The following is a 14008-nucleotide window of genomic DNA, read 5'->3' as shown; positions in this document are numbered from 1 at the left end:
ATAGAAAATACAAAAGATAAAGGGAAAAGTTTGAACATCTTCAGACATTACCAAATATACCCTGGAGGGCAAAACTATCCCCAGTTGAGAACCACTAGTTTATAATAAATGAAACAAAACATGAACTTTGGAACCTGGTATGGAAAAAGTTATAAAAGATATTTTGGAACAACTGGATAAAACTGAATATGACTAGATTAGAGTGTCAATATGCCAAGGTTGCAGGTTCGATCCCTGGTCAGGGCACTTGAAAGCATCAACCAATGAATGCATAAATAAGTGGAACAACACGTTGATGCTTCTCTCTCATCCCCATCTCTCTCTCTAAAATCAATAAATTTAAAAATATACTATTTTTAAAAAGGCTAGATAATAGTCATTAAAAATAAAAAGGGGCCTGTGACCCTCTGATAATCCCTTGGATATAGATTTGAGTTTGGTAGAGCAATTATGATATTAATCTAGATCCAACTTGGTCCCAAAGATCCAGGACACCATAAGGGTGTCTGGTGAGAATTAGATCTTTTGAGACTTTTCTTGATAAACTCAAAATTCTTCAAGATTCTTTCTGCGAGCATTTAGAATACCTTAGAGGGAATGACCCCTACCACTCTGGCGTATCATGGGTAAAGGGTAGCAGTTTGTCACAAAATGCTGTTTTTAGAAGAAAAAAAAAGAATAATCAACAGAGTATATTTACTATGGTCCAGCCATTGTGCTGAGTGCTATCTATATACTGTCTCATTGAATTCACCCAATAATTTCATCATAAAATGAAGAGACAAACTTAAAAAGGTAAAGTACTTAGCTAGGAAGAGGATAAGGGCGATGACAATAATATGTATTCCATAGGATTGGTACAAGTATTTAATGAGGTAATACTTCTCATACAATTAAGTCAGTGCCTATATAAAAAACAATACCTAAATGTCTATTAAATGAATAAAATTTCTAAAAAAATCTCCCAAATATCATACAGCTAAGTAGTACAGCTGAGATTCAAACACAGACTGACTGACTCCAAGGTTCATATTCTTAGCCACTAGGACTACCTCATGGCATTAAGTTACTAGAATAGCCCAGCTGGTTTGGCTCAGTAGCTGGTTGCGGGCTCAATCCCTGGTAGGGTGCAGGAGACAGCTAATCAATGACTCTCATCACTGATGTTTCTCTCTCTCTCCTTCTTTCTTCCTCTCTGAAATCAATAAACATATATTCAAAAAATAAAAATAAACTGTTCCCTGAGGTTTGCAAAAGACCACGTTAAAAAAGTTACTAGAATAAATTTTCAACATACTCCCAGACTTTGACCTACTCTTCCAAAGTGAAACTACATGATCAATCCATCTGTAAGGTGTTGGGTGTCCATGAGGTTTCAAAGATATGAACCGGTGCTTAAGATGGCATACCAAGTTGGTATTGATCCTAAGTGCCCAAACAACACACTATTTCCCAGCATACACCAATTACCGAAAGTATGTTGGTGCCAGTCCCAACCCCACTGCCAAGGGAGTACTAAGTGTTTCTTAAGAAAGACATTAGCAGTCCATAAGTTTCTTTATTCAAGGTGGTCTCCCTTATCAATCTGAAAAGTCTTCATTGCTTGAGAAATTCTAAGGTTAAAGAGCCTGGCAAAAATGTGGGTAAACACACTTTGCTTAAAATTTTGTTCATTTGCCAAGTCCTTCTCCTTGAATAGGTTTCTAAGTGCAGTCAAAACACTCTTGCTTTTTTCAAAACAGGTAAGAATCAGAGTAGGTTCAATAGAACCATAAAACATAATAGTATCTTGGCCTGTCCAAGATTTTGACACAAAATCCACAGAGCAGAAATGGAACTTAAACATCACAACAGAAAAACTACCAGGAACTGTACTGCCCTTGGATTAGATTCATGGGAAAGGAGAGAGATATCTTGGATGTCATTTAATACTTTTAAATTTCATCTTTGGTTATCACCATTACAAAATCCCAAGCCTAGCCCAAATCGGTTTGGCTCAGTGGATGGAGCATTGGCCTGCAGACTCAAGGGTCCCAGGTTCGATTCCAGTCAAGGACATGTGCCTTGGTTGTGGGCACATACCCAATGGGGAGTGTGTGGGAGGCAGCTGGTCGATGTTTCTCTCTCATGGATGTTTCTGATTCTCTGTCCCTCTGCCTTCCTCTCTGCAGAAAATCAATAAAATATATATTAAAAAAAAAAAAAATCCGAAGCCTAAGTTTTAGGTTATTTAACTGCCCTTTTCAGAAGGAAGTACTACCAGAAAGAAACACTATATTCTTGCAAACTGCCAACATAAAGCGTTGGGAAACTTACCCAATTACAGCGGGGAGTCCCCTCACTCTAGTTTATACCATATTCATCAGATTAAGTCCTGGGGATGTGCATCTCTCACATCACTGTGGTGTCTGTACTAATTCCTAACTTTAAAACACATAGCCAAGCCAATTTTAGAAAAAAATAGGTAAACCAACCCTCCAAAAATGAAAAGCTAACAATGACATTCCCATTACAGTTCAAAGTGAGAGCATCAGTAAAAACCAAACTGCTCTGGAAGCTGTGGCTGCAATGACCTCAGAAAGCACTTCCCATTCTGCTGAACATACGAACCCCGTTTTGTTCACTCTCTCTTATACATACGGCTTTACACCCTGAGTCCAGAAGGTGCACACCAAATGTTTGTTAGGTAGTAGGATAAGTACATTTTCTTAAATATGCTTTTTTGAATTTGTGGCTCAGTTGGTTGAAGTATCATCCCAAAAGGTTGCAGGTTCAATTCCCAGCCAGGGCACATACCCAAGTTTTGGGTTTGATATCCAGTGCCCCCGTCGGGACAGGTATGGGGGGCAATCAATAGTTTCTCTCCCCCCCGCCCCCGTTTCCTCTCTCTATAAAAAAATAAAAAAAGAGTAAAAAACAAAACAAAAGCCATATAAGCAATCCCCATTCTCAGAGCTTAAATGTTTTAAAAATTCAATGTTCAGCCCTGACTGGTTTGGCTCAGTGGACAGAGCATCAGCCTGCGGACTGAAAGGTCCCAGGTTCAATTCCGGTCAAGGGCATGTACCTTGGTTGTGGACACATCCCCAGTGGGGGGTGTGCAGGAGGCAGCTGATCGGTGTTTCTCTCTCTTCGATGTTTCTAACTCTCTATCCCTCTCCCTTCCTCTCTGTAAAAAAATAAAATATATATTTTTAAAAAATTCAATGTTCATTCCAGAAGTATTAGATATCATTTTGTTTCTCAAGTTACTTTTCAATATGTCCTGCTTATTAAATGTAGTAGCACACCTCACTTTTTCAGTTCAAAATGATGAGAATTTAAAGGGCATCTAAACTACTCTGAGTCATTTAGGAAGAGAGTAATTATCTGTGACAGGATACAACCATCACAAACCCAGAGCAGCAAAAGCCAAATTCACAGAAGGGTTTGTTCAACAGGCTTTCTGTGTTAATTTTGGGAAACACAACAATGATCAAAGGCCCAAAAGATTTTAATCACCACCAAGTTAAAATTAGTTTTTTCCAGGATAACTGAAATCCAAGGCAGAAATTCACTGGTGACTGCCAGAAAAGCACAAGCTATTATAATGAAACCATATTATGGAACCACCATAGGGTCCCCAACCTACCCCACTTCTGAATGACACACTCCAGGAGAGGGAGGGTGTCCGCTCTTTTGATCTGCTATAAAACAGGAGGTGGTTCTAAATGTCCATATGCTGATATTATAAGTACAGACACTCATTCACTTCCAAGTTCTAGTCCCCATCCTTTAACTGCTGGCTACACCAGAGAGGACTTCCATGTAACCTCTTTCAATTCACCCCTTGGGACAATCATCACTTTATGATTCGAGGCAGATGGATTTTTCTAATACACCACTAAGTGTGGTTTATGAGCACAGGCCTAGAAAAACTTTATTAAGCTTCCTCCAGATTAGACAAAGTCTTTACTTCTTGCACTTCAAGAAAACTTGTTTCCCCACACAGTTCAACTACTAAATTCGTCAGGCTTGAATAAACTGAGTTTTAAGCTGAAAACATTCAGTCTGGTAGAGGCAGCAGAGGTAATGACGAGAAAGAAGATAACTGAGTAAAGGGACACAAAAGAAGATGAACATTATTACTTTTCCCCATTTGCTCCAGTTAGATAATTAAGAACTCAGTTCAAAATTTCTATCTTGTGAGATGCAATATAATTTGTTGACTAAGATTGAAGACAATTACCCACTTCATTTTTTTACTGCTGCCATCTCCATGTGGAGTATGAACACAAAGAATCCTTAAGAACCACACTCCATTAACTTCAACTCAACTGTGTTTACTGCCATGAAGGGAAACACCCATGCACATTTCTGCTGCAAGGAAAGAAAAGTCAACCAAAACCCCTCACCATCTGTGGAGAGAATCCTGAATTAGAAAACAGAAGATAGAGCTTACAGTTTGGGCTACTCTTTTTATTCCTTACTCAGATGAAAACTTCTCTATGCCTCAGCTTCCTTCTCTGTAATATGGATATATTATCATCAGCCTTCCTTCAGGTTAGAGTCCTTCTCATAAGAATCGAGAAAAAGTATGTGGCCCTGGCCGGTTTGGCTCAGTGGATAGAGCATTGGCCTGCAGACAAAGGGTCCCAGGTTTGATTCCAGTCAAGGGCACATGCCTGGGTTGCGGGCTCTATCCCCAGTAGGGGGCGTGCAGGAGGCAGCCGATCAATGTTTCTCTCTCATCATTGATGTTTTTTTCTCTCTCCCTCTCCCTTCCTTTCTGAAATCAATAAAAATGTATTTTAAAAAAAGAAGTACAAGTTGGTTGCTACAGAAGAAACTAATATAGTGATGTATGGAAACTGTAATAAAAAAAACTAAAAAAGGAATTTGAAGACTCTTTAAAAACAAAAAGCATCACAATCACCGTTCTTCTCACGTTATTTTATTTTTTTAAAAAATATATTTTATTGATTTTTTACAGAGAGGAAGGGAGAGAGAGAGTTAGAAACATCGATGAGAGAGAAACATCGATCAGCTGCCTCCTGCACATCTCCTACTGGGGATATGCCCGCAACCCAGGTACATGCCCTTGACCGGAATCGAACCTGGGACCTTTCAGTCCGCAGGCCGACGCTCTATCCACTGAGCCAAACCGGTTTCGGCTCACGTTATTAATTCTATTTGTAAACCTTAAATGACTGAAAAGCTATTATCAAATCATGATGCTATACACTTAAATATAAATATCTATACTAATAAAAGGGTAATATGCTAATTAGACCAGAAGACCTTTTGGACGTCCTTCCGGACAAAGCCATGGTGGCAGGGACGAGGCAGAGGCGGTTAGGGGAGATCAGGCCAGCAGGGAAGGGCAGTTTGGGGTCATCAGGCCGGCAGGGCGGGGGGCAGTTGGGGGCGATCAGGCCGGCAGGCAGAGTGGTTAGGGGTGATCAGACAGGCAGGCAGGTGAGCAGTTATAAGCCAGCGGTCCCAGATTCCGAGAGGGATGTCCAACTGCCAGTTTAGGCCCAATCCCACACTGGCAGTTGGACATCCCCCGAGAGGTCCCAGATTGGAGGGGGTGCAGGCCAGGCTGAGGGACACCCCCCCATGCACAAATTTCATGCACCGGGCCACTAGTACAATTATATTTGTCAATTATTCCTCACTAAAGGAAACTGTAATCTGACAGTTGGGGGAAAATGGGAGAAGGGAAATAAGTACTTGAAGAATAATCCTATGGAAGTTTAGCAGGGGTAGAGAATCTTTTTCTCTGCCAAGGCCACTTGGATATTTATAACATCACTAGAGACCTGGTGCATGAAATTCATGCAGGGGGGGAGGAGGGGTCCCTCAGCCCAGCCTGTACCCTCTCCAATCTGGGATCCCTCTTGCAATCTGGGACCGCTGGCTCCTAATCCCTCTGCCTGCCTCCCTGATTGCCCCTAATCACCTCTGCCTGCCTGCCTGATCGCCCCTAACTTCTCCCCTGCTGGCCTGATTGCACCTAACTGCCTCTGCCTTGGCTCCCACACCCAGAACCCAGGCTTCTCTCCTCCGGCCAGCCGCAGGCACTTGGGACCCAGGCTGGCTTTGCCTGGGCTGGCAAGAGGCACCCGGGACCGCAGGCAGCTTTGCCTAGGCCAGCTGCAGGTGCCCAGGACCCCAGGCGGCTTCACCCGGGCCCAGCTTTGTCAGGAAGGACTTTTGGATAGTCAGAAGACGTCCAGTCTAATTAGCATATTACCCTTTTATTAGTATAGATTTGAGTGTCATACAAAATTATCAACTTAAAAATCAGCCTGCTATATTTGGTCAAACATTTAACTCACCCCTAATGGCTGGCAGGGCCAGACCAAATGGTTTCTCAGACTCAGGCTTATTCACTAATGAAAGGCTATCCTACTGTGAAAGTTAGCAGAAAAGAACTGGAAAAAGTTTGCATTTTGGGACCATTGTAACCTAGAAATAAAGAATCATATTCTATTAGAATTAGATCTACTTGATTTCCAGTTTAAAGAAAACACAGAGGCTAGAGGAATACACTAAATGATTCCACAGAGAAACAATCAAACAAATCCAGAATGTGGTACATTTTACAAGACTCCATAAAATCAATGTTGGGGGTGGAAGAGTCAATGTCATAGGGAAGGAAAGGGGGAGGAGTTGTTCTAGATTTTAAAAGATTAGAGAGACAAACAGACGCAATGTCTAAATGCTGATTAGATGCTAGTTTGAAAAAAAAAGTTATAAAACAGTTTTGGGATGACTGGGGAATTCTGCTTATGGACTAGAAATTAGGAAATAATAGTTAATCTTCTTAGGAGCAATAATGGTATTTAGCTGTTATGCAGGAGATAGCGGTTATGTAGGAGAACCCTAATTTTAAGAGATGCATGTTGAAGTGTCATGATGTCTGCGCTCACTTTCAGTTAAGCAAATGTATATGTGTATGCACACACACGTTTGTTCAATCTAGGTGACAGATATTCAAGTGTTTATTGTACTAGTCTTTCAACTTCTCGATATACTTGAAAATTACTTAAAAATATGTCTAACAACCTTGATAAAGATGTTCTATTTTTCCCTGGCCGGTGTGTCTCAGTTGGTTGAGTGTCGTCCCTTACACTGAGAGGTCACCAGTGACCATGTGCACTGGTCAGGGCACATGCTCAGGTTGTGGGCTCGATCCCCAGTAGAGGGCTTTTGGGAGGCAGACAATCAATGTTTCTCTCTCATCAATGTTTCACTCTCTCTTACTCTACCTCTAAAAAAATAAACAGAAACATATTAAAAAAAAAAAAGATCTAATCCATTCTCTTTTTTCAACAATGGATGGAACGGGGTCCAAAGGACCACAGCTAATGCAGGCCATTTCTCAATAGAGATTAAAACTTAGGCAAGCTGCAGAATCTTAACCCAAACTCTTTCCATATGCCAGAAAACTAGGACCTAAGAGACAAAGACTGATCTGGAACAAACACATACATGTACATGTAAAAAAAATCTAACAATTTTTATGCTTAATATGTGACAATCCATTAAAATTACAAAAGAATAAAGATCTGTTAAAGACTATGACAACCTAGTACATCAGAAACTTGTATAAAATAACCTCAGAATGTAGCAGTGAATGGAAATTAGTATAACTGTTAGATATACAAAAAGAAAAAAAAATATTTAAAGCGTTTAACCAGTATTACCTCCTAGAGGCCTGGTGCACAGATTCGTGACCGGTGCGGTCCCTTGGCCTGGCCTGCAGGGATTGGGCTGAAACCGGCTCTCCGACATCCCTGAAGGGTGCCAGATTGTGAGAGGGCGGTTCTCGGGTGACAGACCCTGGAATTGTGCTCCCTCCTCTCAGGTTCCAGGTGCATCACCCGAGAACCGCAGCTGCCAAGTCACTGCAGCTCCTGCATTGAGCGTCTGCCCCCGGTGGTCAGTGCACGTCATAGCTACCAGTCTGTGCGTCTGCTGCCCCCTGGTGGTCATTAAGAGTCATAGCTATCAGTCAGACGGTCGAATGGTCACTTAGGCTTTTATATAGAGAGAAGGTGCGTGATCGGGGCTGGGGAGGGACTGTGGGAGGGCTCCAGAGCGTGTCTGGCCCATCCTGCCTAGTCCCGATCGGCCGGACCCCAACAGCAAACTAACCTATCAGTCAGAGCGTCTGTCCCCTGGTAGTCAGTGCATGTCATAGCGGCCGGTCAAACAGTTGGACACTTAGTATATTAGGCTTTTATTATATAGGATAATATTGTCTCATAACTTGGTCTCACTATGGTAACTATGCCTTCCAAAGTTGACAACATACCTTAATAACTTCACATTTCACCTATCCACTCCACAAGCTACTTGCACAAGCTACAAGCTACAAGTCCCCCCAAATGCCATGTTTTTTCCCCCCATATTTCTATACAAGTAATTTCCTCTGTATATAGAACGCCCTTCTGCCTTTCCTACATCTGCCCCTCTTTCAAGACCAACTTCTTATGCCACCTCTTTAGCTAAGTTTTCTGGCCCTGCTCCCTTACTACTCCTTGAACTTCCATACTACTTTTTATATTGCTATAGTGACTTAAAACTTTTCCTAAATTATTTAAATGTATGATTCCTCCATTAGACCACAAACTATTTGCTTTCACAGAGAAGTCAGAAAATTATTTCTGCCAGTAGGCTGGCTATTTTTTAAGTTTTAGAAGAACCATCTCAATTCACCTAAAAAATAAAGTGTCTGCCCTAAGTTGAGTGTGACAGTTTATCATGAAGCAGATTTGTAACTTAAATGTTCTAGACCAGTGGTCAGCAAACTCATTAGTCAACAGAGCCAAAATATCAACAGTACAATGACTGAAATTTCTTTTGAGAGCCAAATTTTTTAAACTTAAACTATATAGGTAGGTACATTGTTATTAACTTAATTAGGGTACTCCTAAGGCTTAGGACGAGCCACACTCAAGGGGCCAAAGAGCCGCATGTGGCTCGCGAGCTGCAGTTTGCCAACCATGGTTCTAGACTATTTGTTACTCTGTCCCTTTGATACTCTTGTCACATAGCACTATCTGAACCAATGCAAAAATGCAATCTGACTTGCTTATACCTACAAGCCAATTATATTAAATGCAAAAAATTATCTGTAGGGTTTCCTGTGAGGGTAAGAATTTAATCAGAGAAGCCCCAAAGTCACTAGTTCATTTCCTAGTGAAGTCTTCAGCAAATATACATCATTAAGACCCCACACAAGTAAAATTCATTTTAAATAATTTTCACACATAAATTTTTTTTCTTTGACATCTAACTTCAACAGAAATTTCATGTTTGAACTACAATGGAAACTTCTACAAGTTCTATTGCAAACATGCAAAAATATGGTATTATAATACCTAATGTATACTCAGCAATATTTAACCTCTCAGCTCAATATATGGATGGAGTATATTCAGAAACAAACTTGATTCTTGCTGACTGCAAGTCAAAGTAGCTGATGCAAGTTGAATACATGCTGATTGTTCTTGGCCAACACACATACATTTTTAAGTACATACGCGTTGAGTCAAGTCTGAACCTCTGGTCCTTGAACTACCAATGAATCATGATGACCTTGCTGGTAGCTTAGTACTGCCCAATAAGCAGAAGCAGAAACCTGGGTAAGGATGGTGAGGGGGTGACGGGATAATCAGGTGCAGTGGTCCACCAAATGAAGATAAACCATTGAGGTGGTCTGCAGTAAGGAAAATGAGAGAATCACTAAATCAGCAAATTGATCACCATGCCCAATTAACATGATCATGCTGCTTACCAAAACCAACCTACTGCTTTCTTGCAATGAGAGAAGAATATGTTTTGGTCAAAAGCCACAACAGAGATAACTAATCATTAAATTAACATAAAGGCAAAAGTTCCTTATTGATTAACATTCAATAATATTTTCATTAGGAGACTCACCTGAGTACAGTACTACTCACAATGTGCTGCCAAAGTTTTGCATTTACAGTAAGAGAATAGAATTTTAAAATAAAATCTATTAAAATTTCTCCATAAGAAAGAGAGGTGTTATAGACTAAAGCTATAAAAAAATCAGAGGAATGAAGACTCCTAACATTTCTCAAGGCTTAAAGCTTCTGTCCATAGTATATAGCACTAGCAACTGATTCCTAAATAAAATCAGCAGTGAAAAGAAAAACCAGTACATTTAATATCCATAGTAAGAATCTTCTTTAATAATGCCTTTCCAGCTCAGCCAGCACGGCTCAGTGGTTGAGCGTCAACCTATGAACCAGGAGGTATATATGGTTTAATTCCTAGTCAGGGCACATGCTCAGGTTGCAGGCTCCATGCCCAGTAGGGGGAGTGCAGGAGGCAGACTATCTATGATTTTCTCTCAATCTCGCTCCCTCTCCTTTCCTCTCTGAAATCCCTTCTAACATAAATTCCAAGATAATCTTAACAGGGGGTTGAGGAGGTGGGAGAGATTTCAACCCTTTGTGTGGAAAATATAAAACAGAGTGGAAAATATAGAAATCCATACATACAAAAGGCTAAGTGACCAACTGTACGTCCGTCCGACCAACCGGCCAGTACATATGACGCGCACTGGCAATTTAAAAATAAACATTTATATGTACATGTGCAATACATATAAAGCTCTTGCTGGCACCAATTGCATGCGTGTGTTTCAATCTGTCATTGTTGATCATGAATTTGGTTGTTTTTTGTTGACATTCTGAAGCTGAAAGAAACCAGCATCATCGACAAAGTATGTCTGAAGACCAACTATTAGCATAATGTATCTCTGAAGCTGAAAGAAGCCGGCACCATCAACAGAATGTATCTGAAGACCAACTATTGGCACAACTAATTTCCTTTCAATGTGCATGAATCTGTGCACCGGGCCACTAGTAGAGTTATAAAAATACATTATACTTTATATAAAACATGGAAAATATAAGAGTACCAATTTGGGGGTGGAAAATTAAAAACAGAGTGGGACTAGCCCAGTGGAAGGTAGCTTATTAAGCAGGGGCACAATATCCCACGTCAATTTGCAATGTAAAGTCAGGTGCTTAAATCTCTTCCCAAAGAAGATTCAGCTTTTCACATATCCCAGTATTTTCCAACTCAAGTTTCCCTGACCAAAATTCAGTTCTCATACAACCACATCTACTCATCCAGGATATCACTGTATTTCCAACCTATACCTACTTGCTGCCTATTTTCCTTTTGGTTTGCTCTCCATAACTCCACTCCTACTAGTAAAATTAGCCACCCTCTGCTTTACATCAAATAAATGCCTCCGATTTCACAGGATGTCTCTCTCCAAATGGTATGAAATTTTATGCCATCACTCTCACAAAGTCCCAGAGCTCAACAATCCAAAAAATACAAAATAATTTTACTTCTCTTGTCACACTAGGGATAGAATGAGACCAAATTTCAGCCCTCCTCCTGCTCAAAACTGCTTTCTTTTTTTATTATAGGCACAGCCCTAAGAATAGAAGCATAAGAAAAGTCAATAAACAACCAAGTGAGGCGATACGTAAAATAATATATGGGACACAGAAAATATATAAGGAAGAGATAAGCAAGATATTCTTGGTGAAGAAAGTAACTCATGTCTCATAGAGAATGTGTTTCTCTCAAGGACATCAACCTCACTATACAAGGGCTACTGGTATATTCTGGGGCTGGATGCCCAAGAAGTCTAGTATTAGGACATGAGTAACAAACTATGGTTAGAATTTCTGCAAATACCACATTAGAATGAAAAGTTAACAAAACAAATCATTTTCTGAAATTATAAGAACGATCTTTTCAAATACAATCAGATCTATCAGTTTCAGAGTCAGACCTGTTATGTTTCCCGGTATTTCAACAAAATTCAGTTTACTAAGGCACTTACCATGGTCAGGCCCTGAGAGGTGATTTCTCATTTCTCCACCTTTTATGAAATTTTCATGACTAAATTCTTAGCACTTTCCTTCTTTTTTCACTTATATATAGCAGTCATTCACTTTTACACCTTCAGTTAACCTCCCCCAGATGACTGTGTAAGAATCATTGGGAATCTTGTTAAAACACAGATTCTGATTCAGTAGGCTGGGGTTGGGGCCTGACATTCTGCATTTCCAACATGCTCCCAGCTGATGCTAATGCTGCTGGTTGAAGAACCGTACCTCACACCTTCAAGCAGCTGAGATAATTTTGTTTTCCTTTACACCTTCAGCACTTTCACAGTTTATCCTATGGTATTTTTATATGTTTGTATAGTGCTTTATAGTTGTTTCATGTGTGCACTTCTATTATGCTTTCCTAAAAAGCGATTTTTACATACTCAAGAAATTGGATCATGATTCTCATTTTTAGAATAGCAACCAATACAACATTAGGCATATTGTGGGTATTCAATGCTTGTTGATAGTAAAATGCTTCCCTAGGAAACACAACAATCATCTCTTAAGAAAAAGTTGAAGTGGGTTTATAAATTACCTTTGTCAACTTTTTAAAAAACCATTTTAATGCTAATCAACCTTTTTACCAGATTAGACAGAGGAAATAAACTTAAAATAACTTTCTATTCATAGTTAAGACTACAAATGTTGTTTAAAAGATTTGTGAATTACTGGTTACAGAGCTATTCTTTCCCCATCAGTAAAGGATTAAATATATATAAAACTAAAGCTAGAAGCACAGGTAACAAAAGGAAAAATAAATTGGACTTCATTAAACTTAGAAACTGTTCTGCATCAAGAAAGTAAGACGACAGCCTACAAAATGGGAGAAAATATTTGCAAATCATATTTTTGGTAAGGGCTTAATATGGCAAATTTTATGTATTTACTACCATTAAAAAATGAAACTAGCGCCCAGCCTGTGTGACTCAGTTGTTGAGTGTCAACCTATGAACCAGTTCAATTCCTGGTCAGGGCACATGCCTAGGTTGCAGGCTTAATCCCCAGGGGGTGGGGGGTGGGGAGGTAAGTATGTGCAGGAGGCAGCCTACCTATGATTCTCTCATCACTGATGTTTCTATCTCTCTCTCACACTCCCTTCCTCTCCGAAATCAATAAAAATGTATTTTATAAATTAAAAAATTAATGTCCATTATTCAGTTATCCTCCTGTAAACCTGGAAACTTGTGACCACCAGGGCGAGTCCTTTCGGAATATCACAATGTATGGAATAAATGACACACCCACCAAGTAAAAATCTTTGTACATCACTGTGGTCTTTAAAGGGAACAAAGTAAGAAGCTGGTTGGCTGTCTTCAACTAATTTCATTTTATTATTCCCCAACCCCATAGTTCTTATTTTTAAAAATCATAAGAGGTTTAATTCCTTAGCAAGTGCCATGAGCGAAAACCTACCTGGTCTAGAGGTCCTAAACATCACAATGTCATCATAATAAGGCAGACAACCATACTGAACATGCTATCTAAAAATGTCAAAACAACAGAAAATCCTAGGAGCATGAAATCGTGGAGAGAACTGTTAAATAACTATCAAAATATACCTGTCTTGACTAACATTAGGCATTAAAAGATGGTCAAAGTAGATAAAACTCAAAAACTGAATTCTAGGCAAGGTATGCCAAAGGAAGATCCTAGAAATGATTTCAGATAACACAAATCTTGCATGAATTAAGTCATTTCCACATTCTACAGTCTTTTGCAAAAATTTCTCAAATTCCTTCAAACAAGTAATGCACCTAGTAAGAAAGTTTTTCTCGATATACAATTATTTGCCATTCTGTGATGTTTGCATGACACTCTGAATGTAATTATATCTGTCATGAAAATCTTAAATCTGTCGTGGAAAGCATCAGAAGACTGTACTTTATTCCATGTTGATAAAAGATTTTCATAACCCAGTATGTCCAGATTACAACTACTAACCACTACTGAATGTTTGAAATGCAAAGGATCTGTGCCAACACCCTTAGAAAAAATAGTCTTTCCTTTCCCAACAAAAACCTACTATAATAAGCAAGAACTGTTTAATTTGTTAACCTGAAGCACTC

At 39.6% G+C, this 14008-nt stretch overlaps 1 protein-coding gene across 2 annotated transcripts in view; it reads right to left on the bottom strand.

Moving 5' to 3' along the window:
* The window catches only part of UBTD2 (ubiquitin domain containing 2), a 41407-nt gene that overhangs the window by 25158 nt on the left and 2241 nt on the right, over positions 1–14008 (bottom strand). Inside the window, exon 2 of one of the 2 annotated variants that reach the window (XM_036313292.1) lies at positions 9635–9712. The exons of the other annotated variant lie outside the window; for it this stretch is intronic. Coding sequence (XP_036169185.1) covers positions 9635–9712 — 78 coding nt within the window. The remainder of the gene's footprint in view (positions 1–9634; positions 9713–14008) is intronic. 2 annotated transcript variants of the gene reach the window in all.

Source organism: Myotis myotis, unplaced genomic scaffold (genome assembly GCF_014108235.1).
Source record: "Myotis myotis isolate mMyoMyo1 unplaced genomic scaffold, mMyoMyo1.p scaffold_m19_p_6, whole genome shotgun sequence".
Classification (NCBI taxonomy): Eukaryota; Metazoa; Chordata; class Mammalia; order Chiroptera; family Vespertilionidae; genus Myotis; species Myotis myotis.
The sequence above is the reverse complement of the archived record's forward strand: the minus strand, read 5'-3'. Positions and strand labels throughout refer to the sequence as shown.